Source organism: Corticium candelabrum, chromosome 15 (assembly GCF_963422355.1).
Source record: "Corticium candelabrum chromosome 15, ooCorCand1.1, whole genome shotgun sequence".
NCBI lineage: Eukaryota > Metazoa > Porifera > Homoscleromorpha > Homosclerophorida > Plakinidae > Corticium > Corticium candelabrum.
The window spans coordinates 6,110,327-6,138,096 of NC_085099.1; the positions used below are offsets into that span (position 1 = coordinate 6,110,327).

Consider the following 27,770-nt stretch of genomic DNA (forward strand, 5'->3'; position numbering starts at 1 on the left):
TAATAAATTACATGTCGTTGAAAATCTGCAAATTGCACTTTGCTGTTCAGCGACTCAGTTTACTGCGCAGGATACTGACCTTTGGAGTAATATTTCGAACACCACGTCCGGGTGGTGCACTAGCTATGGCCAACTTTCTGACAGTATCTGTAGCGTTCATGAGTGTCATTTGAGAGAGGCTAGGCTTCTGCTAACAACCGTAGACCTTGAGAAAGCTGGACAATAATAAAACTTTACTTCCCTCATTCCGTGCATGTGCAACCGAAATTAAGGCCCGTATGAGCAAAGGCGCCCGTATTTTCTCATACTTTTGCTGCGCTAGGCGACAGCGACATGGAGTTCGCCGGCTCCTCTCCAGGAGCCAAAGAAGACTCCGAATCGTTGCTGAACGCAGCTAGTGTTGAAAGTGTTGTTCGATACATCAAGAAACTTGTTCATCTTGTTACAGAAGCAGACGATGAGTCGATCATGTCGTCTGACCTCGACCGGGCCTTCACTGACTCTACCAATCTTGCTGTCATCTCCAAGTTCATCACCAAGCCACAGACTCATGCAATATCGATTCAGCGCACTGTCCTTAAGGATGAAACCGAAGAAAGAGAGAGTGGTACTGGTTCGCAGTCAGAGGACCCCTCAGCTGGTGGAGCGTCTGCTACGAGGTGTAGGTACTACGTTGATGTAGGCGTGAGTTACCGAGGTAGCCATGCTACGGCTGTGGCTTTGGTTAAACGAGGGCCGGTCATTGAAGGTGACAAGCCTCTGCATTCGCAACTGAGCATCGTGAATTTGAATGAAGACTCTCCGTTTGAGACGCTGCATTCTTACATGCGAGAGGTCGTTGCGCCGTTTTTCAAATCGTTCGTTCAGAGTTCAGGCAAGGCTGACAGGGATGGAGATAAGATGGTTCCAAGCGTGCAGAAGAACATCAGTGAGCTTGAGATTGGACTGCTGCATTTGCAGCAGAATATTGATATTCCGGAGATTACACTTGTGGTTCATCCTGTTGTGCAAAAAGTTGTGAAAAAAGCTCAAGACGAGGAACGTAAACCCAAAGTTCAGGACTTTGGTAACATGGTGGAAGACTCAACTTTCCTCAACGCTCTGCAGAAAGATGTGAACAGATGGATAAGAGAGATACAGAAGGTGAGTTCAGCAGTTTGGCACGCCACTATAATAGACAATGCTTTTACTCAGTTAATGTTAAGCTAATGTTCGCTGTTACATAATAAGTTGTCAAATATCGTTGTATGCATTCATGAAGTATATCTCAGTCATCCCGTTCTAATGTATTATGAAGTGTATCTCTGAAGAATTCTCATAAACAATTTCTTTCAGGGTTGTATCCCGTTTAGTGATATCTCGTTCTGAGATCAATTATCTCAAAGTAGAATATATCCCGTTACAGATCCTGTTCTTTGCCCAGGCTGATTGCATTATTGATTGTTAGTTAAGGACAATTAAAATTCAAAGACTCGGATATAAGCAAAAATATCTTGCCTTTTCGACGTCCCACTAAACAACATGTACCGTCCGATGTCAGGAACGGGCAGTTTAAATGTTGTTCCAGAGAAATTTGCACACGAGTGCAGGGGAGTTTCATCGGCCTAGACGTCACAGATCACAGAGTCTAGCGCACGTTTCCTATGAGGCACTTTTGCTCTAGATGCCGAAAGAAACTCGTGCATGGTTCTATGCATTGTGCAGTTTCTAAGACATTAAGAAAAAATTTTCCCCTTTTGTTGATGTTTTCGAGATGTCTAGCGAGTCTCTTGTGACGTCGTCGGATTGTGACATAAGATGACAAAGGTCAAAACGTAATTGTACGTATGTGGGACCTGCATGAACAGGGTCTTAGTTTGAGGTCTTGTTGTTACTTCAAAGACATTGCTGCCGTTGCGGGGAACAGGTGTATTGAATGTGGCAGGAATTCGATTTGCCTACACAGCCAAACAAAGGGTAGGCATTTTTTCAAGACCCGGATATGTGCAAGAATATCTTCCTTTTATGGACGTCGCCCGCATTAAACGACACACTCCACGTGTACTGTCTGACATCGGGAACAGGCAATTTTGATTCTGTGGAGATCTGACATATAATACAGAGATATTTGCGCGAGAGCGGAGGTGGGTTCCATTAGCAGGAAATCACTTTGTCGCAGGAGAAGTCTGGAAGACGACGACTAGCTCACTTTCGACCTCTATGGATTCGGCGTGCGCGAGCAACATTCGGTGGCGCTGCGACTCGCCATTCTGGAGATACGCAAGTGCACACACACACACACACACACACACACACACACACACACACACACACACACACACACACACACACACACACACAACTCTCCTATATAGATAAAAAGATGACCTTATTCTAACAGATACTACAGTTATATCCATCCAAATACAAGCTTTCAAAACTTTTCAACTTAGTCTGAGTGTTGTTCGTAATGAAGGACCCAGACTGAATTCATGGAAGACTCACCCCTGTCATCAGCTGCATCCATACAAGTGGGATTTGTTTCAACCTGCAGCTGAGGCACCTACTCAACCACTTATTTTGAAACTATCATATGCCGTATTTCTGCCCTTTTAACGGCAGGGCTCTTATTAGAACATTTGGTATTGCGCCTTTGTACAGTGTGGTTAGGGAATAGGGTAGAAGCTACAGAATTTCCTGGAGGATTGCAGACAAAGGACGACACCACTGATAGCTACAGTTGATGAAAGTCTTGCAGCATGAGTAACTGACACATGATGCCACCATGATGTCTTCCTTTGTCTGCAATTCCTTCAGGGAATTCTGTGGCTTCTATCCTATTTCCTAACCACACTGTACAAAGGCACATTTAGTACCAAAAGAGCCCTGCCATTAAATGCATAGAAATAAGTTTTTTCAAGTGTGTGGGAATCTAGCAACCCTGATAGCAAGCAAGGATGCTCTAATGACTTGCAGGATGAAAGCACTGCGAAGCACTTCAAACATCATCTTTATAACAGCAATTACAAATCACAATCGGTGGAAGCAACTGGGCCGATGCCGAGAGATGTCACAGAACAGGAGGAAGACAATCTGGCTCTTGTGGAAGAATTAGACTTTGAAGGCTTTACTGCAGACTACTTGCTGTATTTTTATGTAGCTGGACTATTATATGAACAAGTATCCTTAGTGTACGTTATTCACATGTGAAGCAACTTGCAACTGTCTAGTGTGCAGTCAATATTTTTGTACTATATAAGCCTCAGTTTAAATACAAGTCCCAGATCTTTTATGCTTTCCATAATTTTATTCAAGCCATAGGGCCTGTATTTGGACGGATAACGGATACGGTAAATGTATCACCGGAGGACAAGTATCTACTACAGTATTTCCCATGCTATTATCCGGTTGGGGCAGGGCAACCAATTATCCAATCTTGCTCTGGCAAGCTCTGCACTTTGTGAATGAGACTCTCACCTTGTGTGTTGCTGGTTAGTTGTTCATTGCTTTGGGTCACAGTCAAAGCTGTCTCTTATGCAGATTGATGGTGGGAAACGCTAGGACAAGCTATTACACATGTGAATGTGACGATTTGGCTGAAGCGCCGCAACTGAACAGCTCTGCTGTCTTTCTTTTCGCATCTATCTCGTTGACTCATTGACTTGAGAGAAAGGACTACTACACCACCGACACTGTCAGCTTCTCACCCTCATCTGATTCTCAGAATCTGAACAAATTCACGATTGCCTAGTGATTGAGCTGGAGAATTTAGAGCTACTTAGACTGTAGACGTAACATGTACTTTATCAACGTGTTTTTGAATATCGTGGTTGTTAATTCTGCTGTGTTCTACAGTACATATTCTCTTTAATCTTGCTTCTATGTGCAGCTTTAGCGGTGAGTAAGCTAGAAAGCTCATTGAGGCATAAAGCACCTGCTAAGTCCTTTAGTGCGTCAGGACACAAATCTAGCAGAAGTTGCCGTCTTTCTATGACAAGAGTCTGACCCTAGCTGTAACAACTGCAACTGCACGATAATTAATTACCAGAGAATTACGGATGGCTTTTCCTTCGCGATTAATTGATAGCGAAAACAAGGATTACCCTGTTTACTGGTGCAGCAGCAATGGCGACAACATCCATCAGTACCCTCTATTGTTCTTCTAAACAGTGCTTCTGTAACTACACTGTACAGTAACTACTATAATACACTTCTCTTAATTAAAACCACGAGTAGGATAATTGGTTGCTCCAATCGGACAATTGGTTGTCTGAAGCGGATAATTGATTGCCCCAACGGGATAAATTCAAGGAAATACTGTAGTATGGCAATTGTCAGCCAATCGAATGTGGGTCTTGGCACTTACCTGTGTTTATATATGTCCAAGGTAAGCTACACACTAGAATGGCAAATACAGTGAAGGCCCAAGCATTTGACGACTTTGTTTGCTCTGTTGTATGTGTTTGCACAGGTGGCAGTTACTGCAGTCGCTTTTTCATTTATTGCTGAAAGTGTGGTGAACACAGCACTTGTTTGTCTCTTTTTAGTTTTTTTTGGAAAGACTTGGTGTCTTTGGCTCTTTATATATATATAAACAGGTATCTTGGATATGGCAGATACTAGACTGTATTTTTAGTAGAGTGTTACCAGCTGGACGACATTGAAACACAGATATGTTTCTACATAAACAAGCTTACAACATTTTTGTATAAACATGGGAATTGTTGGCACAGAGCAAAATCTCAGGATGGGACAGTATTGTAAAGTTAAAAATTATGTTATTAGTGTATTTAGCTGCTAACATGCTTGTAAGCAGACAAGTGTGAATATCTATTATAGTATATATACAAAGGCTATCTATCTGTCTGTCTGTCTCTGTCTGTGTATGTATGTATGTATGTATGTGAGTACGTGTGTATCTCTGCTGCCCCGTGTCTGATCTCCGCTGAATTTGGCTCGTGCACGTTGAACCTATACCCGCAGACAGTGAAGTGGCCGGATTCTCCGATTGCACAGGTCCCCTCCTGAGGGCTCGATCCTTGTGTAAAATTTCTCATTGACGCGAACCATACACCTTCCATTTCATTCAAGCGTGCTCCGTCACCAGTCCCGTGTGGACTATACCTCTCGTCGTCCTTCGCAACGCTTCTGGCGATCGACGATCACTTGCCGTTTGAAGCCACTCCTCATGCACCCACGTTTCTCTCCAAATTCTGATTGCATTTGCACCAAATCCGACCTATGTGTTTCCTGCACCGAACAGTACACGAGGAGTGTGTCGATTTCTACCAAAAAATGCGAGAAGAGCAAGATTTAAAGTCATTGAGGACACATGTCAAGCCATGTACCGGTGAGTAAGTACCTGCACGTGACTTCCAAGATTTTCATGCCCGGATGGGATACTCGATCCCTTCTAATTTCTCAGAACGGGATATATTTGAATGGGATATGATTGAACGGGATGTAAGTGATCGAAATTCTCTGTCCGGTTGCTAATTGTTCAGAACGGAGTAAATATGCATGCGAACATACTTAGTTTTTGATAAATACTCAGAATGGGGTACTCATGGAACAACATTAATTTGAATACAACGTTAAATTAATTTATTAACAACTAATAAAACGGGATATCAATGAACAGTTTAACTCTGAACGAAATTCATCATGAAAATTCTTCAGATATACACTTTACAGTAAATTAGAACGGGTCAATGAGATATACTTCATGAATGCATACAACGATAAATTCATAACTAACAACAACGACTAATAATAATAATAATAATAATAATAATAACAATAATAGTCGCCGCCGTGGCTTAGTGGTTAGCGACAATGGCTACCACTCCATGGTTTGGGGGTTCAGACCCCAGTGACGATAGTAAATTATGAAAATTGTCTGTCTTTCTCTCTCATGTTTCTCTAGCTTTATCCATGAGACTATGACTCGTTTCAGTCGTTGGGGAGTTTCTGTGGTCTGGCGAACGGTCCGTTGACGATGACGTTCAGTGCTTTCCTGGTGGTCGTTGATATCCACTAGGCGTGCTGTCCACGAGTTCGCAGTCACTGTAATGCCTGCAATCTATATCGAATTGGCTAGTCATTGATCGCCGTATGGACTACACGGAAACATGTACCCTGCAGGGCTCGTCTGCTGGGTTGGTGGGCGCCCAGATGGGGGTAAAGACCCCACTTGCCCATTATGGAGGGGCATAGCGACACAATAATCGCCGTGGCTTAGTGGTTAGCGACAATGGCTACCACTCCATGGTTTGGGGGTTCAAACCCCAGTGTCGACAGTAAATTATGAAACTTGTCTGTCTTTCTCATGTTTCTCTAGCTTTATCCATGAGACTATGACTCGTTTCAGTCGTTGGGGAGTTTCTGTGGTCTGGCGAACGGTCCGTTGACGATGACGTTCAGTGCTTTCCTGGTGGTCATTGATATCCACTACGCGTGCTGTCTCGATGTTTGTGGTCACTGTAATGCCTGCAATCTATATCGAAATGGCTAGTCATTGATCGCCGTATGGACTGCACGGAAACATGTACCCTGCTGGGGTTACCTGCCGGGTTGGTGGGCGCCCATATGGGGGTAAAGACCCCACTTGCCCATTATGGAGGGGCATAGCGACACATAATAGAAATTTACTAACATTAGTAATATTAATAGCTAATCTGCTTGTGCGGAGTACGGGATGGTGAGATAGTTATATTATAGTTTTGGCTATTGAGTGGTGAGGTAGTATGGGATTTTGTAAATGTCATGCGATAATGCTAAGACCGTAAGGGGGCGTGAGCACATACAGTCTATGTGGTTATGTACATGGTTAACTATGTTTTGCAAAGTTGCCATCAGACGTCACCTCAAGAGGGGTGTATATTTAATACCAGTTATCAATTAGTTATCTTATTGAATTCAAGAAACCATATGTAGTAACTCTAGTGCACAGGTGATGTGTGTGTGTGTGTGTGTGTGTGTGTGTGTGTGTGTGTGTGTGTGTGTGTGTGGTGGGTGGGTGGGTGGGTGGGTGGGTGGGTGGGTGTGTCAGAAAATGCTATGAAAGCGTTTAGCATGGTACATACCGTTTTAACAAGACAATTACATGAACAATTGTTGCAGAAATGTTGCCAGCTAAAGGGGGCACTGAACTTTGTTCCCCGTTTGGGAACGCTATGACTTGACTATATCTGTTTGAAATGTGTCATTTGTCTTGTCCCCAAGCTTGTCAAGATGGTTCATCGTGAGTAATATTCACATTTTGGTCATACACGGCGACCACAGACAATGGGAGGGACAGCCAATCAGAAACTGCCAACTTTCATAAGAGGGCTTCTTACCAGAATAGCTTATTGATGTTTTCAAATCACAGTGTTGTGTTGGAAATCTGCAACAGTCAACGTAAAAGTAATCATTTGTAGTGCTTGCTTGGTTAGGTGAAACTACAGCTATGTTACCAGGGTATGCATTTGTTTTGTACTTATTGCTCTTCTTTAGCAACTTGTGAGCACTCTCTAATCAAACAGTGACTCTCATTTATGATTATGTGTTTGTTGGTTCAATGCCTAGTAATCGGGTGATGAGTATGTATTCGCTAGGTAACAAAACTGGAACGAGATCCCTCATCTGGAACAGCTATGCAAGAGATTAGCTTCTGGTTGAACTTGGATCGTGCACTTCATCGTATCCAAGAAAAACGAGAAGGGACAGAGATTCAACTTACTTTGGACGTCCTCAAACATGGCAAGAGATTTCATGCCACTGTGAGCTTTGATTCAGACACTGGACTTCAAGCAGCTCTTGAACGAGTGAAAGACAACAGTGTTCTCATGAAGGAGTTCCCACTTCAGGATCTGCTGGCTGCCACAGACTTGAAGCAAATACAGTCAGCTATCGTTGCAATATTCACTCACTTGAAGAAAGTCAGGAACACTCAGTACTCTGTGTCTCGAGCCTTGAAGCTTATTGAAGCAATCTCACGTGATTTGGCATCACAGCTCTTGAAGGTTTGTGTAATGATTACGCTGTCAGATGAGTTTAGTTTGATTTACTGCAAAGGCTTGTACTAACTTCAACTTTGACAATTGTGTGTCATAGGTTCTGGGCAGTTGGCGCCTTGTTCACATGTCATTTGATGAGTTTGGGAAGATCTTGAATGAGTGCACAAGTGTCTTCCAAGCTTGGGAAGAAGAGTATGAAAAGCTGATTAATTTACTTCGTGATCTTGTCAGGAAGAAGCGTGATGATTCAGTCAAGATGTTGTGGCGTTCTCAGCTACATCATCGCAAACTTCAAACACGATTCGAACAGCTGCAAAAGTAAGCAGTTATTCTTACAGTGGCACGTCTTACCTTTTTTGTTGAAGCATTTGAAGTGTGGCAACATGAGACATTGCAGTAAATGTTGCTTTGATACTGGCTGTTGTACTTGACTTACCAAGTACTTGCCGCCTACGTGTTTGTGCAGCTGCTGGAAATATGAATTTGAAATCTTTAACTTTGTCTAATAAACAGCATACAAGTGCCTGCATGTGTGTTCTGATGAACTGCTGTGTCTTGTTTAAATGATCTTGGTGTGTATGTTTAGCTTTTATGCCAATTTTGTATTCCATGAGTGGCTGTTTATTCTTTATGTATGTCTTGTCATACGTTATTGTCAGATGAATTTGTTTAATGGAACAGATGCTAGCCATGTTACAGTATTGACTGCTTCATGTAGTAGTTTGGTTGTTGTTAAAGACAGCCATATCACTAAATACTAAAAGCAAGACATGTCTGTACAGATCTGATACTAAGTAGACACACTCTGTGATGTGACAGGTCCATGAAAATGTAGTTTCAGAGAGTCAGTGGATATCACGTGTCATTGTGATGTTACGTGACATAACATTGATCCTACTACATAGTGGAGACAAACGTTTAATTAATGGCATTTGCAAGAAGTTGCAGAATAATTTCTTTGCTGTAGCACTGGGAAATTGTTGACATTGTTTGCTTTTGTCCAGATTTCGAAAGCAGCACAACCAGTTGTGTCATGTAATCAGACGTGTTCTTACTCCATCTGAAACAACTCGAGAAGCAGCCAGTGCAGTGGAAGGAGGAACTGGAGGTAATGTGGATGAGGCATCTGATCTGAGTGCAATAGATGATGTAGAGGCAGCCTATGAGACTGTGAAGTCAGTCAATCCTCTTGACATCACAAAGGAAGGCATTGAGGCCTGGGACAGTGCCATGAAACGGTATGAAGAACGAATACATCGAGTGGAGACCAGGATAACAGCACGTCTGCGAGACCAGCTGGGCACTGCAAAGAATGCCAATGAGATGTTTCGCATCTTTTCATGCTATAATGCATTGTTTGTGAGACCTCACATTCGTGGAGCAATAAGAGAATATCAGACACAGCTCATTCAGAGAGTCAAGGATGATATAGAGCAACTACACAACAAATTCAAAGTTGGTTGTCTTGCTTTTGTTTGTAGATGTTGTTGTGTTGCTAATAGTACTGTAAGGGGCACACTCGCGCTGGTGCTTGTGCATTTCATTGCTTTTTGAATTAGGTATACTAATTCAAACACTCATTAACTGTGTGCCCTTGGGCGCTCTAGTTTTGCACAGAAGGCAAAGCTGACTTAAGTCTTTCTATAGCCCGAATTGGAGGGATCAGGATGTAGCAGTAAGAGGTTGTTGTGGTGGCTAGGCATTCAATATATAGTTTTCGGACTTTTTTGGGTCTAAAATTTCAATTACGTGAAATTGAGGTTTGGTAAATTTGCCAAGCACTTGACCCTTTTAGCCAGATCAGGATAGCTTTCTTTATGCACATGACCTGGAAAGCACAAGTCTTCTTTCTGTACGTAGTACTTACCGTAGTCATGGCTTCCTCTGAGTAAGCAAGGGTGCTCAATTCACAGTGAGCCTCGAAATTTTGTATTGTGTAAAGCTTACACTGTTGCCGTCCTTGTTAAGTGATGCCTGAATAGACAGCTTTGCAGTAGTTTCATCCATGGACATGTGCAATGTTTGAACAACACTTGGGAGGGCTTACTGGGTCTCAGGAATATATGTTACGTGCCATAGCTATGACACGAGAGCTACCCCACTTGAGTTCAGCTCAAGTGCACGTGTGCCCTTTTATTATGGCTTTCATGTAATGCATCTTAGCATAGTTGCAAATGGCTGTTGGATCCAGAGTTAGTGACACATTATTGATTGTGATGTTCTGTATGTGCTTGGTTGTTGCATGTTAAAGGGGAAGTCCAACAGAAATGAACACAACTTGTATGAGTAGATCTCACAAAGACAAATCGATTGGTATAAGTTACTCCGTTATCTTCACTTTGTAACCAAGAATGAGCGATGTTTCTGTGATGTGCAATGCCCACGTGCCCACTCCCCACTTTCTGGTCGATTAAGCTCCACCCACTGTGAACGAATCAATGCGTTTACGGCCGACTGCTACGGATATATCAAGAATGCCGAATGTAAATGCGAAGATATTATGAAGATTTGTCTACTTGCCATCAGTGGTTCCTCTTTAAAGTAAAATGGTGTCAGTACAGCTGTTTTTTCCGTCAGACGTTCTAGCAGAATTCTCCATTACTACGGCTTACCTAGAGAACACGCTTTTGCTTGAGTATTTGTTAACCTTGTTCTTTCAATATCTGAAGAGAAATGTTCAGCACGCCATCTGGCGTGTTCAACAGAGAACAATCCTATTTTTGCACCAATCAGTGGCAAATGAAAGTGAGCAGACCGGATGTGAAAATAGGAACGTTCTCTGTAGCACAAGCTTGGAGTGGGCAGAGCTTAATCGACCAGGAAGAGGAGAATGGGTGTGTTGACGTTGCACATCACAGAAACATCGCTCTTTCTCATTTACGAAAGGGAAGATAACGAAGTAACTTATACTGATCGATTTGTCTTTGTAAGATCTACTCATACAAGTAAAGTTCATTGTTGTTGGACTTCCCACTTCCCCTTTAATAAGCTGTGGTGTACATTTCACATCAGGTGTATCTTTTTCATTCACTTTGTAGCAGGTGAGTTGAGAAATTTTGCAATCTGTGGGATGAAGTTTTAACAGTGTGGGCACTAACAGTAAAACCTGGTTTACAATATAATGCTGACGACGCTTGGGAGGACACTCGCGAGAACGCTGGTTAAGACGCCAAGTAGGTGTTAAAATGCTGACACTGATGCTGTACCAGTTACAATATGATGAGCATCAGCGACGAGCCACTACGTGCATGCTCATCAAAGTCATATACCATGAATACAGAAGTCTGTGATTTGGTTTTCATTTCGTTCCGTACCAAGTTGCTGTGGAGGCGATTCCACGTTTTTGGGCAGTCTGCTGCTGGGATCCCGGTTTCTTTCAATGCGATTTTCCAAGCGTTTTTCTTGCGCCTCAGATGTATATGCTACCATGACTTGATCTGCCACAAGCAGCCTTACCTATACTTATACACTTTCGATAAGCTTCTCTTCCATAGTATACTCCCGGATTTTATCCTCTGATTTGTCGACAAATGGCACGTACTACCGGTAGAAGCTAAAGACCTTTCGGTTTGAACGCTGACATGCTTGTGACGCGACGTGCGAGTGTTTACAATATGACGCCTGCTTGAGTGCTGTCGCTAGCGTCCTTGCCAGTGTCTTGGCTAGCCTCAAGGGCATTGTCAGCATTATATTGTAAACCATGCTTAAGTCAATTGGAATCAAGCTCAGTTTACTGACGTGTTAGAAAAAAAAGTTTGCCTAATGCCAAGGCAACTCTAACTATTAATATTAATGAAATACTGGTAGATGTAATGAAAGTGTTGGAAAATATTTCTAGTGTCTGGTTGCTGTTTTGCATTCACCAAGTAAAAGATACAAATTGGTAGTTTTCTGTGATTGTTCTTTGTAGCTATTACTAAACTTACAGAATTTAACACATACCAGGATGCTTATCAGTATGTCACCACAATATGATATTTGTTGTTGACAGCTGTATTGAGAAGTGATATTAATTTATACAAATCTTTATAGATCCAATATCCCAATACGAGTGCTTATGATATGAGTAAGATGCGTGATTTGCCACCAGTTTCTGGTTCTATCATTTGGGCTCGTCAGATTGATCGCCAACTAACAACGTATTTGAAGAGAGTTGAGGATGTGTTGGGTAAAGGATGGGAGGGTCATCTTGAAGGTCAACAGCTGAAACAGGATGGTGAGAGCTTTAGACAGAAACTGAACACTCAGCGGGTTTATGAGGAGTGGATTCACAAGGCAAGTTGTGCATGTTAACAAAGAAAAAAACAGGTTGCATGTTTGTTGACACTTGGCATTATTGTACATTAGTTTGTTTATGTTCATGCTACTGTTGTACATCTTGCTATTACGCAGGTGTCCCAACGTCAACTCGGTGTGTCTGGCAAAATATTTAGCGTTGTTGCTCAGCGTGGCCGACCTGGTCAAAAGAGCCAGCACCTTCGGTATATTGTGAACTTTCAACCTGAGATCATCACTTTAGCTAAAGAGGTACCCTAACAATGGTAGGTCTGAAATCAATTGACGTCTAGTGCGTAGTTATTTATTATAGGTGAGGAATCTCAAATGGCTTGGATTTCGAGTTCCTCTGGGTATTGTCAGTAAAGCACATCAAGCCAATCAGCAGTATCCGTTTGCCATTTCTCTAATGGAAAGTGTCCGAACATATGAGAGGACATGCGAAAAGGTTCAAGTATTGTTTTGTTTTTGTGCAGTGGTGCTATAGAAGAATGATATGTACTTTAGTGATAGTTTCGTTGTTGCCGACGCGTGAAATGTAGGTATAGTAACACTTTGAGGTACATACGTAGGTACGTACGACCGACTGACCTGCTAGGCAATGGCGTAACACGTGATCGCTGTGTGAGGCAAATACGTGGCCAGCTGTCAATCTCTTTCTCACGCTCTTCTAAGTGACTCTGACTAATTACATTCAAGCTGCGATGCTATGGCACGTGGAGGGTTTGCGGGTTTGCGCTGTAGTGCTTCAACACCTTTCATAATTGGTGTGTACTTTCTTTTATCTTGTTTGTTTTGTTACGCATACTGTATGTAGTATGCCTGTGTGTTTGTTTGCTGATTTGTCTTTCTTGTTTGTCAGTCTTGCTCCTGTTCTGGTATATGTTTATGTGTCTGGTATATCTCTATGTGTCTGCTCTGTGTGATTTCCTTGATGTTTTCTTAATTGTTATGCTGGCTTGGTTGCAACTGTATTATTATTGACAGCTAAATACTACTTTAGATTCAAGAACACCTCACAATTGCACCATTAATTGCTCGTCACAAGAAGGATGTCCAGAGTGTCATTCAGGAGGGCATGGGAGTGTCATGGGAGTCATTCAAACTTAACCCCTATGTTGAGAAGCTTGCAGAGTGTGTGATCACTTTTCAAGAGAAAGTTGACAGTCTTCTAGTTAGCGAGGATCGGGTGCAGAAAGAGCTGCGTGCCCTAGAAACGTGTCAATACAAGTCATCAACATTTTCTGACGTTCTCAGCCGCATACAGAAAACAGTTGATGAGCTGAATCTTCACTCTTATGCAAATCTAAGTCAGTGGGTTGCCAGCTTGGATAAAAGGATTGAAGAGCGTTTTGCTGTAAGATTGCAATGTGGCATTGCTTCATGGACAGAGAGACTGCTGACGTATGCCAGCCAAGGAACATTGGCGCAGGAGAGTTTGGCAGACACCGACACTACTGTTAGCAGTGGTGTGGTTCACAAACCTGGAGGAGATCCAGAATTCAATGTAAGCAAATCTCGAAATGTCCCTCTATGTGAATGGTTGTGTGCAAGAGTTTGTGGCAAGTAGGGTTACAGTTTTCTACTTATAGACTTAATGAGTCGACAGGCAATGATCTTTGGTCAGGAATTAATTATTTTATATTAATAAATTGCTTCTAATTCTAATTATTCTTATTGGGAGAGCTTTGGAATGCTGAGGCATTTGTGCTTACTTTAACTCCTGTGCAGGTGCAATATGTAAAATGCATTGTGTTACATAATATTGTGATTGCATCAAATTATGGTTATTTGTTTGTTAGTTTAGTCGTCAGTATAATGTTGATTGGTCAAGCTTGGAATCACTGGTCGTTTTGCCATTAAATTTCAAAATCAACTATACATGTTACTTAATGCATTTGTGTCTTCTAGCAATTGCTCGATGCGTACCTCACACATGCATAGACATAGGAATATGTGCTGTCTAGTTAGTACTACATCATGCAACAGATGTCCTAACTGGAGAGGTTTTATGGAAATTTATGAGATAGTTGACTATTATCTGTCTTTATCCCTAAAATAAGCTCTTGATTACTTCAGGCAATGATGTTGACTTCAGAGACTGAGAGCCAGAGTTGAATAAAAAATGCCATGTTACGCTCATGCTTTGCATTGCAGGCAGTACATCTTTTGTTGTTCTTTTGGAATTGCTGACTGCAAAGTCAATGGGTAATCTCACTTGTTTGACTCATTGGGCACCAGATAGAGATTGTGTTGGTCGGATGCTGATAGATATGTTTTTTGTTTGAAGGGTGTAAATAGTAAATAACTTTAGTAATATACGGTATGCATTAGACTTAAATTGTATTGTGTACACACATGTACAGTTAGTATGTGCAAATCTATACCTTTCAACGACATGTATGCATACGTGACGTGTAGCCTCTACTACATCATCACTGTTGTGAGTGTTACAGATTATTACAGGTGTTAATTTAATCTTTAATTAGTGACAGTTGGATATGTGGCAATTATTATATAGTATTAACTCTCTTTCTAAGGGTTACTTTCTGTCTGAAGTTGATTTTATTTCTGGCGGTGTTGCAGGTGATTCGGCATGAAATCCACATAAAGAATCAAGTTCTTTTTCTTGATCCTCCTTTGGAAGAGGCAAACATTCGGCTGTCGGAACAATTCCAGCAATGGATGAATGTTGTGTGCCTTCAAACACGCATACAGAGTGCTCGATATCAGGTTTTATTTCTTACATAAATTGGAAATTGGGTTGTGTTTGTTGTGCAACGATTACGTGACAGGTTTTAGTCTTAGCTTTGCTTTTAAGTGCTGTCCAAATTGTAGATATATTTGGAGATCAAGTGAACTTGAATTGATCATGGTATATGTAGTGGTAGTGGTAAAAGCAGTCCTTAGGCTTTAAAGATAGAGTATTATAGCTGTTGAATAGTGCATTCTGGCCATGAAGTGCTATTTGTGTGCACGTGTAAGAAGACTACCAATGAAGATTAGGGTGATGTTCAAACAGAAAGAAAAACTAGATTATGACTCAATATACCTACAGATTATGAAACAGGCCATGAAGTTTCTAATTAATAGAATTTTTACAGTGTAATGTGTAATGTACCTTCTAATAAACGTGGCTGGTCAACCAAATTGCATCATAGGGCATGTCTATATCTCAACTTGCGGAATCACTATAAGTATTAGAATTTAGTTATAGAGACAGTTTGAGATCTTTGTTTAGATTGAACAAGAATGGATATGCTTTGTACACCATTTAGAATAAATACCTTTTAATTGTTTTTCTTTGTGTGGAGTGTATTAGTGATTGTGGAGTGTATTAGTGATTGATGTTGTGATTGGCATTGACGAACTCTGTCTTATTGGTCAGGTGGGTTTAGCAGTTGACTATGGAAAGAAGCGAGAACTGACATACAGAAAGAGTCTGTGTTGTCAAAGAAAGATTACGGAATCTATGTCGGGTGCATCTAATGCTGTGTCGGAGTTAGTGCGGAAAGTGGGAGAATACGTAAAAGTATGGAATATATAAATGGAATTCTGGGTATTGTTTTGATGAGAGGAAAGTGTTTGTTTTGTGTGTTAGGTGTGGTTGCAGTATCAGTCACTGTGGGATATGCAGCCTAGCCATGTGTATGATCGGTTGAGTGATGATCTCATGAAGTGGCAGTTGTTACTTCAGAGTGTTCGTAAGTCTCGAACAACATTTGATACTTCTGAAAGAGAGAAACAGTTTGGGCCAGTCATAGTCAGCTATGAGCTGGTGAGCAGTGATGCTTGTTATACGTATTTTCTTATTTTGTTAAAGTAGGAAGGCTGGGAAAATTAAGACATGCTCATGGTTCTGCATACGTGGGTCAGTGTGGGATGGCGACAACCCATAATTGAGCTCTGCGAACCCACATACTTTGTTGTTTGACCTATGATAAATAGATGCTAGGTAACGAGATCAAATTCAGCGTCTTTGGTACTTACCTCCTAGGAAACCTGGTAGGTGACAATTCCATTTTTCAACGGTACTTTCATCAGCTTATTGAGCATTCTAATCAGCTCTTAATGGAAAAATCCTGGGCAGAATTCTATGTGCCCCACAAACATTTCAACAATTAATGATGTGGTCATGGGTGGCCATAGTATTAAATTAAATTGAGGGTGCCATGACTAACTTACCGTTGCAGAAAATTATAACATAGAGTGTGAGTTATAGTCATGGCACCCTCAATTTGGTACAGTATTGAACCATTCACACTTGCTTGTTTGCTTTTTGCTACTTTGTGTAGTCATTTCTATCTTGTTCATTCACTGTTTGCATGAACTGTACTAGGTGCATACAGCTTACAGGGTACCTGCCTCAGATTGAACCCAAACTACAAAGAATGGCCATTTCATCATTAACTGAGTGAAACCACGGTGATACTCACAGGGGTGCTCTGCTGGGGCGCTTGATGTGCTATGCCATTAGATCTAATTACACAAGCTCCATCAGATGTTACCATAACGAAATCCAACCTACATCTTTTGAGAGCATATGAAGTGCACTTTCGTCAGTTGCATTCATTTTTGAGTTTAGCGTCCTGGACGATTTGTAGCCACTGAGCGCATTTTCCGTAGACAAGTTTGTCAGCTCTTCGCATGTCTCATCACAAACGTTTTGAGGATCTCTGACAACAACAGAAGAGGCTTGGAGTGTCAGCAGACACGCCTATTAGTGCCAAATACCGGAGCATGTGCAGGTCTGCTTCCAAAATGGCAGAGGACACACCGCTCACACAAAATCGTGATAGTCGTATTTTCAAAACCAATCACAAAATGAAGAAAATTGCTTTTGCCCAGGATAGTTTGCAACAAAACGTAACCAGTTCAGTCGCAGAAAGCGTACAGAATGAGGAAACCCGTCTGAAGAAAGTTCATTAGTCAGTCAGATGAAATTTCGGTATATTGCAAGTACATTTAAAATATACCAAATGGTTTTAGCAGTTGAAACTTGGCAGAAGAAAAGCAGGAGACTTCAATAATGCTATTCGCTTTTTGCAGTAGTGCTTCTGAGCCAAGATAGAAAGAGGACGTAAACGAGCTTACGTATTGACACCCCAGCCATTTCTAGATAATGGCTGTGTCACTATCAATACAGTGAAGAGAGTTAGGCATAGTTCTTTGAAAACTTAGCATTATATAACTTCTCTTGCTCAAACACTCAATTGAAATGCTGTAGTCAAACTGATCAAAGTAAATAAAGCGTTTCAGTATTGCTTGCAGTTGCTGGATGAGTACCGTATTCCCGCACCTTTGCTGCATGCTGATATAAGTGAAAATTACTAAGAATTAGTTTGCCCTTAGCTGGTACACCTAAACCAGCATGCCAGTATAAAGTGTGCAGTGCCAGTTTAGAGCGAGCCGCACTGGGTACGCGAGGGCAAGTATTGCACATGCTTTAAAATGGAGTGGAACAGCACCAGCACGTGGCTAATGCTGGAGAGGAGGCGTGAGATGTGCTGGAAGAAGAGCACAAGGAGAATGCTGTGTCAGAACGTGAAGGTGAACGTGAAGATGATGAAGATGAAGAATTCGAATGAACCAACATTCTAGTAGTTAGCTGTTGAAGATTAGGTAGTTTGTTTTGTTGTGTTACACTTCATCATGGCTAGAACCATAGTTGTTGGTCTCTCGTCAGGTACTGTAGACTAGTCATTTCAAACCAGCACAGCAGGTATTCACAGCATGTAGTCTCCCCCTTGTTATTTGCACCATGCCGGTAATCCCTGGGTATACCTGTGTTACAGTAGCTAATATCTGCTGTGTATTTCATCCCAACGAGAAAATGTTTTATCTTATTTGGTTAGACTATCCTAGAATAGTCTATTCACCAGATAGAATATTCTAGTGTATTTTATTCCCAACTAGACAATGCTGTATCCTACCCGGTTAGACTATCCTATAACAGTCATCTCCCCGGTCAGATTTCCTTGGTTAGATATTCTATGCCCCTGGTTTGAATATCGTTGGATATTCTACTCCCCAGTAGAATTTAGCTATATATGCTAGGGTCAACTATAGTGTCACTTCTACCCAGTTGAAATAGCATAGGATATTTGTTCGTCTCTATCATAGATAACACACTTGAGTCGAACAACACCAGATTCACTGTCAGTGAAAGAGGAAACGGTCCTTCTCCTCGAACATATTGCAGCTTGCTGTCTTAATTAATTAGGGCACGCTTCTTTTCTACATTAGCGCCCAAAGGATATATAGCGACTTCCTTGGTTACTCCACAAATGTATTGGTGCAACACATCATGACGCTCTTTCGTTAGAGCCATAATTTGTACACATTCGAATGCGATAGAACGTTTCCGGATAATTTGCACAGCAATGTCTGGTGTCCACTGCTTCCACAGAAACGCTCACATGCATGTCAGTCTACTATACTAAATGAAACTAGTTCTCACTCACACGTATGTCTACTGTAGTTACATATAACCAGTTCTGGTATTTCGAACATTTTAATTGACGATGCACGTTCAGGCCCAAATTCTACTCGGTAGGATAGACTGCACTAGGACATTCTATCCGGGCAGGATAAAAAAACCATCATGATGGGATACAGTATCCTGGAATATTTTATGCGGTAGGATAGTGTATTCTATCTGGGGGATAAAAATGGAGTGGGATGAATTATACTGTCACACCGGCACTCTGGTATTTCGCAGCTTATGCCGGCATGCAGCAAAATGTGCGGGAATATGGTACATTGCAGTTTGCATTGTTTTCTTGTTTGGTGTTAGTCTCACATAGCCAGACTTTTCTCTGCTCTCATACTTGCCATACTCGTTAGAAGTATGAGGGCAGGGAAGGGTGTGACTGCAAGAGACTAGTGTGGTGTGTCAGTTGTTGATTACATGAGATGTTGTTGTTGTTGTTGTTGTTGTTGCTGTTGTTGCTTTGATGATGATGGTGGTGGTGGTGGTCATGATGATGGAGTATGGCTAGATGTAATTTGCGAATGACTGATTTATTGTGTTATGTTTTAGGTGCAAGCAAAGGTCAATTTGAAGTATGATTCTTGGCACAAGGACATCTTAGCTCATTTTGGCCAGAAGCTGGGTGGCAGCATGACCGAATTTCATAGCAATGTGTCAAAGGCAAGAACTGAGTTAGAACAGCAGTCTATTGAAGGTGCCAGTACAAGTGAAGCGGTCAGTTTTATCACGTATGTTCAAAGCTTGAAGAGAAAGACAAAGTTTTGGGAAAAGCAAGTTGAGGTAATCAGATAATATTCATGAGAGAATAGGTTTTGTTTGTTTACAGTGTACATGTTTGTCTACTATAATAAGCCACGGAGATTTAAGTCCATAGAACAGTGGGTTTTTTAGGAAAAGGCACAGAGGATCTTGACGGTTTTAGATACACTAGATACATTGTAACAGTGGTATTTACGGTGCTTGCTTTGTGTTCGTAACTTGGTATGGAGAACTGTTGGTCAACTTTTGAAGCACTAATTTTTATACTGTATCCTTTCCTGATACTTGCCTGTTTTTAGCACATATTTGTCTACAACTGTATGTGAGAGCTAGAAGTGATGTGGTTGGAAGCTTTAATTGCCTGTTACTTTATTAGATGTGAGGCAACAATAGCTGTATTCTTAGTAAGTGTGTCTGTCTGTGCAAGTCATTTAGTTTGCAATCCATGATGAATTGGTGGCCTATGGCCAGATGAAGTTCTTTCTGAGCAATTTATCATCTAGATTGCTGGACGTAGAATTTGTAGTTGATGATTTATGCTTGTCTGCGTAGGCATTTCTTTCTGGTCAGAAGTTGCTTGAGAAGCAACGCTTTCAGTTTCCTCAAAACTGGTTATACACTGAGCAAGTGGATGGTGAGTGGGGAGCATTTAATGACATCATGAATCGCAAGGACATGGCAATACAGAACCAAATGGGAACATTGCAAGGGAAGATAACACTGGAGGATGAGCAAGTGGAACAGAGGACCGTGGAGCTATTGGCTGAATGGGAAAAAGGAAGACCAGTCCAGGTAGACTCTTATAATATAGAACTTTTTGTTATGCATAATTTTTGTCATTTGACAATTTATGATGTCTTTTGTGTTGATTTTTGAATGGTAGGGCATGGTTGGTTTGTGAGTTACTTGTATTTGTTACTTGTTTGTTAATTAAGGGGCAGATAGTGCATGTTGACTTAGTAGCAACGTTTGTGTTCAAAGGGCAATCTTCGATCTGAGGTAGCTCTATCTGGGTTGGCTACATTTGAAAGCAAGTTCCAAAGAATCAAAGATGAGCGTGACAATGTAGCTAGAGCTAGAGAGGCACTGGAACTACCTGACACTGGTGAGTACAAGTCTTGTTCTTTCTGTATCCATTCATATCTCACGACTGACGTTGTTGTGTTCTTTTGAGCCTTGTTTAGACGGGGCTCACTAAATTGTGTTTTGGGCTTGACCCGGGCCTGTAATCCTGGGCCCAGCCCTGTTGCGTTCACACGTCCACAACTACCATCGGTATCTCAGCTAAGATTCGCAGGGTCTGAAGTGCGAGTCAATCACGTGGTCTGTAAACAATGATGGGACGCAGAAGCATACTATGGACTGATGAAGTGACGGCACTCATGATGAGAGCATGCAAAACCCGCTTGATGGCATGACTAAAATGACTTGAAAAGCACGTGAGATGAGTTCACGATCTTTCACCATGATTAATTAACTGCATGCATGGTAGTCAATGATGGGCAGAGCTATATCATGACTGGGGCCCACCCGACATTCAAAAGTGAGCTGTGTGGGGGCCCCTCTAACTCAGCCCGAATAATTATTGTGTAAACACTTGGTCCCGGGTCCCATAACGTCATGTTAATGGGGCTATGGTTTGCCATGATTTCCTACAATTAAGGCTCTCTTATTGCATGTTACTGTAGGTATTATTACTGGTAATGATGAGAAGATGGCTGTTGCCCTTGAAGAGCTTATGGATCTGAAGGGTGTGTGGATTGAGCTGAGTAAAATCTGGACTCAAATTGATGAACTCAAAGACCAACAGTGGCTGACTGTAGCACCAAGAAAGGCAAGCTATTTTTTAGTGTAATGAACGAATCAATTGATTAAAGGGTAACTGCAATGCAAAAATCAAAAATTCTGTTATGTTGGAAATTGATAGTTCTAGTTGCATACACGACAGGAAAAATAGTTTTAGATTTTTAGTTTTTTCGCTGAGATATAGCAGGTCAAAGTTGCTTCCGGTTCTTCAACTTCTGGTAACGCGTTATAATGGGCGTGGTGTAGCATACACGTCACACAGAGGAGACGCGTGTGCGTCTGTATAATCAGTGTCCTGTAATAATGACTACATCTTCATATCCAAGGCAAAAGCAGTTATTCTTCTGAAGAGCCCTTTGGAGGTTTTTACGTGATGATAACGTTCCGTCATTGCATGAATCGCAGGATGAAGAAGATCTGCTGGGAGCTATTAAAGTGATTAGACCACACAGGTTTGAGTTCAGCGACAGTGTCTCCGAAGCTTTGAGATCGCCTGCTGCCTTGGAAGAGGACAGGCTACCGGATAGCCTGTCATGATTGCAAGTAGAAGTAGGTGTAGCAAATGTAATTGATGCACATTTGGGTAAGTAAACAACCATCACAGGTGCAGCTGCGGTTGTTGTGAGATGATGGATACGTACATGTGTACTCGTGTGGAGTGCATGTGTTGTCAAAACGTATTTGAGGTTGTCTCAAATAATGACGCAATAATGATGACAATAGTGGCACAGTGGTGAGTCCTTGCAAAACTCTAGCTATTGCTGTGAGAAAGAGAACAAAATGAGTTGAAGTTTGTACGTTGAATTCATGTTGACACAAGGTTTGACTTTATTGTACAGTATACTGTAATGCATATGACTGCATTGACTACACATGATGATCAAGCACCTAGATGCAAGTCTGTATGTAGTCAAGAGTCTAGCTGACCTCTCCTAGCCATTTACATTACTTTTAGTCCTGCATGAGAGTCTTCCTTACCCTCCCGCTTCTCAAATATGGCTCTCCTTTTCTTCTGTGAAGGTTCCAGAGTGCGGAGATGTTGAAGTGTGGAGGCAGGTAGATGGAAATGGTGGCCTCAATTTTGTTCTACTACAACCCAGACCAAGTTCTTGAATAGACCTGGCTGTACGTATCTTGAAGCAATCAGGCTAAAACTGGCTACTGCAGACTCTCGTCCACTTAGTAGGACGCGTCGTACTCAGTTGTAGTCGCCCGGATGACACAAACGTCTCTGCAATTGTCCTCCCTAGTTACGATTCCCACTCTTCTTAGCTTGGGGATCTTCGGAAATCGAAACATGATTGCATGTGACTTGCGCGAATTGGTGCATCCTGCAGCCAGGCAACACCGAAGCATTGTTTCGCCACAGATTCCTTTGTTTACGATACACGCTAGCGTGGAGTCTCCCCTCTGTGACGTGACACTACACCACACCCATTCTAATGCGTTACCGGAAGTCGAAGAACCGGAAGCAACTTTGACCTGCTATATCTCAGCGAAGACTTACATTAAAAATCTAAAACTATATTTCCTGTCATGTATGCAACTAGAACTATCAATTTCCAACATAAAAGAATTTTGATTTTTGCATTGCAGTTACCCTTTAAGGTAAGGCTGGTTGGTTGTAACAATTTTTGTTGATTGCAGCTAAGAGGATCCCTTGAAGGTTTACTGAATCAACTCAGAAATCTGCCATCTCGCCTTCGTCAGTATGCTTCTTATGAGTATGTTCAGAAAACTCTCAAGAACTACATGAAAGTAGGTGTAAATTAAGACGTTGAATATAATGTAATGCAGTAAGGGGTGACCGAGTCGTTCAAAATTATCGACAATTTGACGAGCGTGCAAAGTGCACACTAAGGGAAACAGGTTATGGCCTTTGTATGCTTTATAAAACGTTGATCGGTACAAATGGCTTTTGCTAATTTCTCAGTTTTCCATGGCCAGAATTGCATCTGATCATGCGTTGTTTCTGTGCTAGTCACTTGTATGTACAGGATTTGCAAAGGTGTACGACTGTGGCAGCCTATCCGGTTTTGTTCTAGAACAGCATCAGCCGTCCATAAAGTTCTCAGCTGTCTCTACCACGACTTTCTCAATGTTTTCGTTTTTGTCCACTTGAATGACTGAAATCTCAAGCTGACATCATTTGAGCGGGTCAACTAGAATGGAAGAAGAACTGTATTGATGAAGAAGCGTTAAAAGACCGCATGTCAATCCTCTAATAGACGGAACCATGTGGTCAAAGCTAGTGAATTGTGCACCAACAATATTGCGTATGCTTGGGGAGGGAGAGGGAGGCTTCAGAAGAGCATGCGCTTTGTACGCTCTTGAAATTGTCGATAATTTTGAACATCCCCTAAGGTAGTAATGTCGTACATACATGTATATGAAATGCAGTGTGGTACTGTACCGCTTGATTATTACCACCTGGACGTCATCAAGTGTTTATATGTACAGTATGTAACAGTTTAATTGGGTTGCAGCTTGCTATTGCTAGCAATGATGCTCTATAGAGTGAACTGCTGATTCGGGGTAGATCTAAATGAAGTAGATTTAATCCAGATTGACAAAGTATGACGGGTTTACTGATGACACAGTTAAGTTATTGTTATTGGGACAATCTTCTGGTTTTGCTAGTTAAAACTAAAGTTCAGTCTCCAGCTTGCTTTCTTGTTTCACAGAAGATAATTACATAATTATCTGGAATTGTATGTTTATCAAAAGATTTAAAAGACTAAAGGTGATGTGTTTTTAGTATTATTTTTACTCTGCTTTAGCATTGTCGAATGCATTTCACTCTGGTTAGAAGGGTATGTAGGTGCATGTGAGTTCTTTTTGCTGTACTTGTGATGATGTTATGTCTACTGTAATCAATGATGATCCTCTCAATGTCTTTGGCTACGTTGATGAGATACCAGCCCAGCCCTCGCGACAGGCAAACCTTTCCACATTGAGAACAAGTCAGGCTTGGATCCAGTTGATTTTTAGGACTGGTAATCACCACACTTCCTCGCCAGTCTCTTGACTTCGATATGTGAAATACGAGATCATTTAAACTTATCCAAAGACTGGTGACACAGTTTACACCATTTGGCTCTATCAGTAGCAGAATATTCAAATGTGTCCGGATTGATGGAACAAGATTTAAGACTGCTCTTTAGTAAGTCTTTGAAGCAGATATATGGACGGATCCAGCGACGCTTTTCATGTCCGAGTTCTCCAAATAGTAGCTGCGTTGGTATTCTGTCATCAGGCGTATGTATGACATGTCCAGTCCAGCAGAGCTGGCATTTTATGATGTAATATTGTATACCACTCATTTTGCAATGTGAAAGGACTTCTGTATTTGCTATCATGTCTTGCCACTCGATTCCACAAATACACCGTAGGCAAGGCAATACATATGGAAGCTATCAGATGACAAGACACTGTCTAGCTACTTGGTTGACTGAACTTATGCAAGGGTTTTGTTGTCAAACTTGATTAGAAGAGGAACGCAACTGGACCTAGTTTGGGCTGAAAAAGCACCTCGGTCTTTTTTAGACTGATAGTCAAACCAAAACGTTTGCAAGATGAGTTAAATTTATCCAGTATGTACTGAATGTCGTCAAATGTTTGTGCTACAGAGCACAATCATCAGCAAACAGTAATTCTTTGACAAGCATGGAGAACATTTTTAACTTGGTCTGAAAACGTCTCAGGTTGAAGATGCCCTCGCTGATGCGATATTGCACTTTGACTCTTCTTTAACGTCCTTGAAAGCATCATTGAGAAACATCTGAGAAAAGTATGCTATATGGGGTAGGAGCTAGCATCCCTGCTTAGCACCGTTGGTAACTGCAAAGTCCTCAGAAAAGAACCATCACTTACAACACGAGCCATCATTCCAACGTGAAAGACTTTAAGAAAGCGTACAATTTTTGTTGCACAGCCTTAATATAAGATATGTTAATTAGTTTATCAGCATGACACTTCATCACGATACCACACTATAGGGAAAACTTTGAGTTGTATTTAGCAGATGGAATGAATATGTAATTACGAGCAAGCAGTGTTGTGTGTTTGGTAGAAACAGCATTGGTTGTGTCAAGACAAAGGTAAGCAATGTAGGCAGTTGTCACTCTCAGTGTCTAACTATAGAGGCACTAATGAAGTGTTGTAATGGTTTAATTAAGTATATACAAATTCTCTATCAGTGACTGGTGAGTACAATATTATTGAAATTATTTCTCAAAATATGGCGGTAGTCTTCTAGCTCTTGCTGTATCTGTATAAGGATGTCATGTTTTCGAAAGGTATCGTTTTGGTATTCTTTTGCAGTATGGTGAACTGTTGCATAGCGTTGTGTGGTATTGTTTGAACATGGTGTATTATTAGTAATATGTCTGCTTTTTGTAGGCTAATATCTTGATCATTGAACTGAAGTCTGATGCCCTTCGTGACCGCCATTGGAAGCAACTGTGTCGTCGTCTTCGTGTTACATGGGTGCCCAATGACCTGACTCTTGGCCAAGTGTGGGATGTTGACCTTGTTAAGAATGAAGGGGCTGTCAAAGATGTTATTTTAGTAGCTCAAGGTGAGATGGCTCTTGAAGAATTCCTCAAGCAAGTGCGTGAAGTATGGCAATCGTTCGAACTGGAATTAATTAACTATCAGATGAAATGCAAGCTAATCCGTGGTTGGGATGACTTGTTTAACAAAGTGAAGGAGCATATCAACAGTGTCGGTGCTATGAAGTTGTCCCCATACTACAAAGTTTTTGAGGAAGATGCTTTAGCATGGGAGGATAAGCTGAATCGTATCTTGGCTTTGTTTGATGTCTGGATTGATGTGCAGCGTCGTTGGGTCTACCTTGATGGTATCTTCACTGGCAGTGCAGATATCAAGCACCTTTTGCCGATTGAAACATCACGTTTCAGCAGCATTAGTCAAGAGTTTCTTGCTTTGATGAAGAAGGTGACCAAGTCTCCACTTGTTCTTGATGTTCTAAACATTCCGGGTGTTCAACGGTCACTTGAACGGCTTGCTGACCTTCTAGGAAAGATCCAGAAAGCTCTGGGTGAGTACCTGGAAAGAGAGAGGGCATCATTTCCTCGATTCTACTTTGTTGGAGATGAGGACCTTCTTGAAATCATTGGCAATTCGAAGAATGTTGTCCGTTTACAGAAACATTTTAAGAAGATGTTTGGTGGTGTACACTCTGTCATTCTCAGTGAGGATCAATCAAGTGTTCTCGGTGTTTGCTCAAAGGATGGAGAAACTGTCAACTTTAAAGCTGCAGTGCCTACTGTAGACAGGAAGATTAATGAATGGTTGACACATGTTGAACGTGAAGTGAGCTTGACTCTTGCTCGATCTCTAGCCCAGTCAGTAAAAGATGTGTCACAATTTGCTGCTGGTGAAATCAACCAAAATGAGTACATGTCATGGGTTGATTCTTACCAAGCTCAGTTGATTGTTCTGTCTGCCCAGATTTCATGGTCTCAGTCTGTGGAGGCTGCATTAGTTGCTATTCAAGATAAAGGTGATCGAAGCCAACTGCAAGAGGCTCTTGCTACAGTAGAAAGGACATTGAATGTTCTTGCCAATTCTGTTCTGAAAGACCAGCATCACGTGAGACGTAGAAAACTGGAACATCTGGTATGTCATGTGATGATGTGGATGTATAATTATTATGCAAGGATTAATATTTTGTGCATGCAAGAGATGCGACTTTTAATTAGTTATATAGGCAGTTTCATTTAAGTATGTGAACCTGGTATATGGCAACTAACCTGATGGCCGTCAGTGTTTGTTATGTTGCTGATGAGCTTTAGTATCAAGTTGGACTGCTTACTTTCAACACGAGACTTGTACTTTATGGCTGTAATCGTTATTCATGTAAATATGCAGTGCTGTGCAGATGACATTGATGACCGTAGCGAGACCTGCTTATGGCAAATTAAGCACACAATTTGGCCAATACTGGATGTGTAGTGCAAGACTTTTAGTGTCTCAAAGTTACTGTTTTCATTGTTATACTGTACTCCTTGCTTGATTATTACCCTCACCCCATGGTTGGCCAGAGTTAAAGATATGGGATGGGGTCTTTGTAATGTTCTTAGTTGGCGGAAGTGATTGATTAATTAACCTAGACAGCATGCTGCTACATACACTTAGTCTATTAGAGCTTCAAACCACTGCCACTACCTAAAATATAGGAAACTTAATCTTCTATACGGTATATGAATCAACAAAACCTTCAATAGGTGGTCGATAGGCATGTGCAAGTTGAAGAATATTAGCATTTCTAGTTGCACAAATTTAGGGGAATCACTGGAAAGCACCAATTAGCACTAATGAAAAGACTAAGAGGTGTGAAAATCGTAGAGCATTGGGTATAGTTAAGGCTGGGAACTTGCTTGAACCCTGGGGTATAATAATCAAGCAAGTAAGTTATTGTCCCTTTTGTGGGT

The 27,770-nt window shown here is 41.4% G+C and overlaps 1 protein-coding gene across 1 annotated transcript in view; it reads left to right on the forward strand.

The window, feature by feature from the left end:
• The first annotated feature begins 327 nt into the window (after nt 1-327).
• The window catches only part of LOC134190606 (cytoplasmic dynein 1 heavy chain 1-like), a 69,759-nt gene continuing 42,316 nt past the window's right edge, over nt 328-27,770 (forward strand). The window contains exons 1-17 of the mRNA XM_062659061.1: nt 328-1,143; nt 7,578-7,985; nt 8,077-8,297; nt 8,984-9,434; nt 12,012-12,254; nt 12,372-12,506; nt 12,568-12,702; nt 13,258-13,761; nt 14,841-14,987; nt 15,643-15,786; nt 15,856-16,032; nt 19,297-19,527; nt 20,059-20,298; nt 20,488-20,611; nt 21,195-21,340; nt 22,960-23,070; nt 25,714-26,955. Of these exons, the coding sequence (XP_062515045.1) occupies nt 334-1,143; nt 7,578-7,985; nt 8,077-8,297; nt 8,984-9,434; nt 12,012-12,254; nt 12,372-12,506; nt 12,568-12,702; nt 13,258-13,761; nt 14,841-14,987; nt 15,643-15,786; nt 15,856-16,032; nt 19,297-19,527; nt 20,059-20,298; nt 20,488-20,611; nt 21,195-21,340; nt 22,960-23,070; nt 25,714-26,955 (5,469 nt within the window). The 5' untranslated portion in view covers nt 328-333. The remainder of the gene's footprint in view (nt 1,144-7,577; nt 7,986-8,076; nt 8,298-8,983; nt 9,435-12,011; nt 12,255-12,371; nt 12,507-12,567; nt 12,703-13,257; nt 13,762-14,840; nt 14,988-15,642; nt 15,787-15,855; nt 16,033-19,296; nt 19,528-20,058; nt 20,299-20,487; nt 20,612-21,194; nt 21,341-22,959; nt 23,071-25,713; nt 26,956-27,770) is intronic.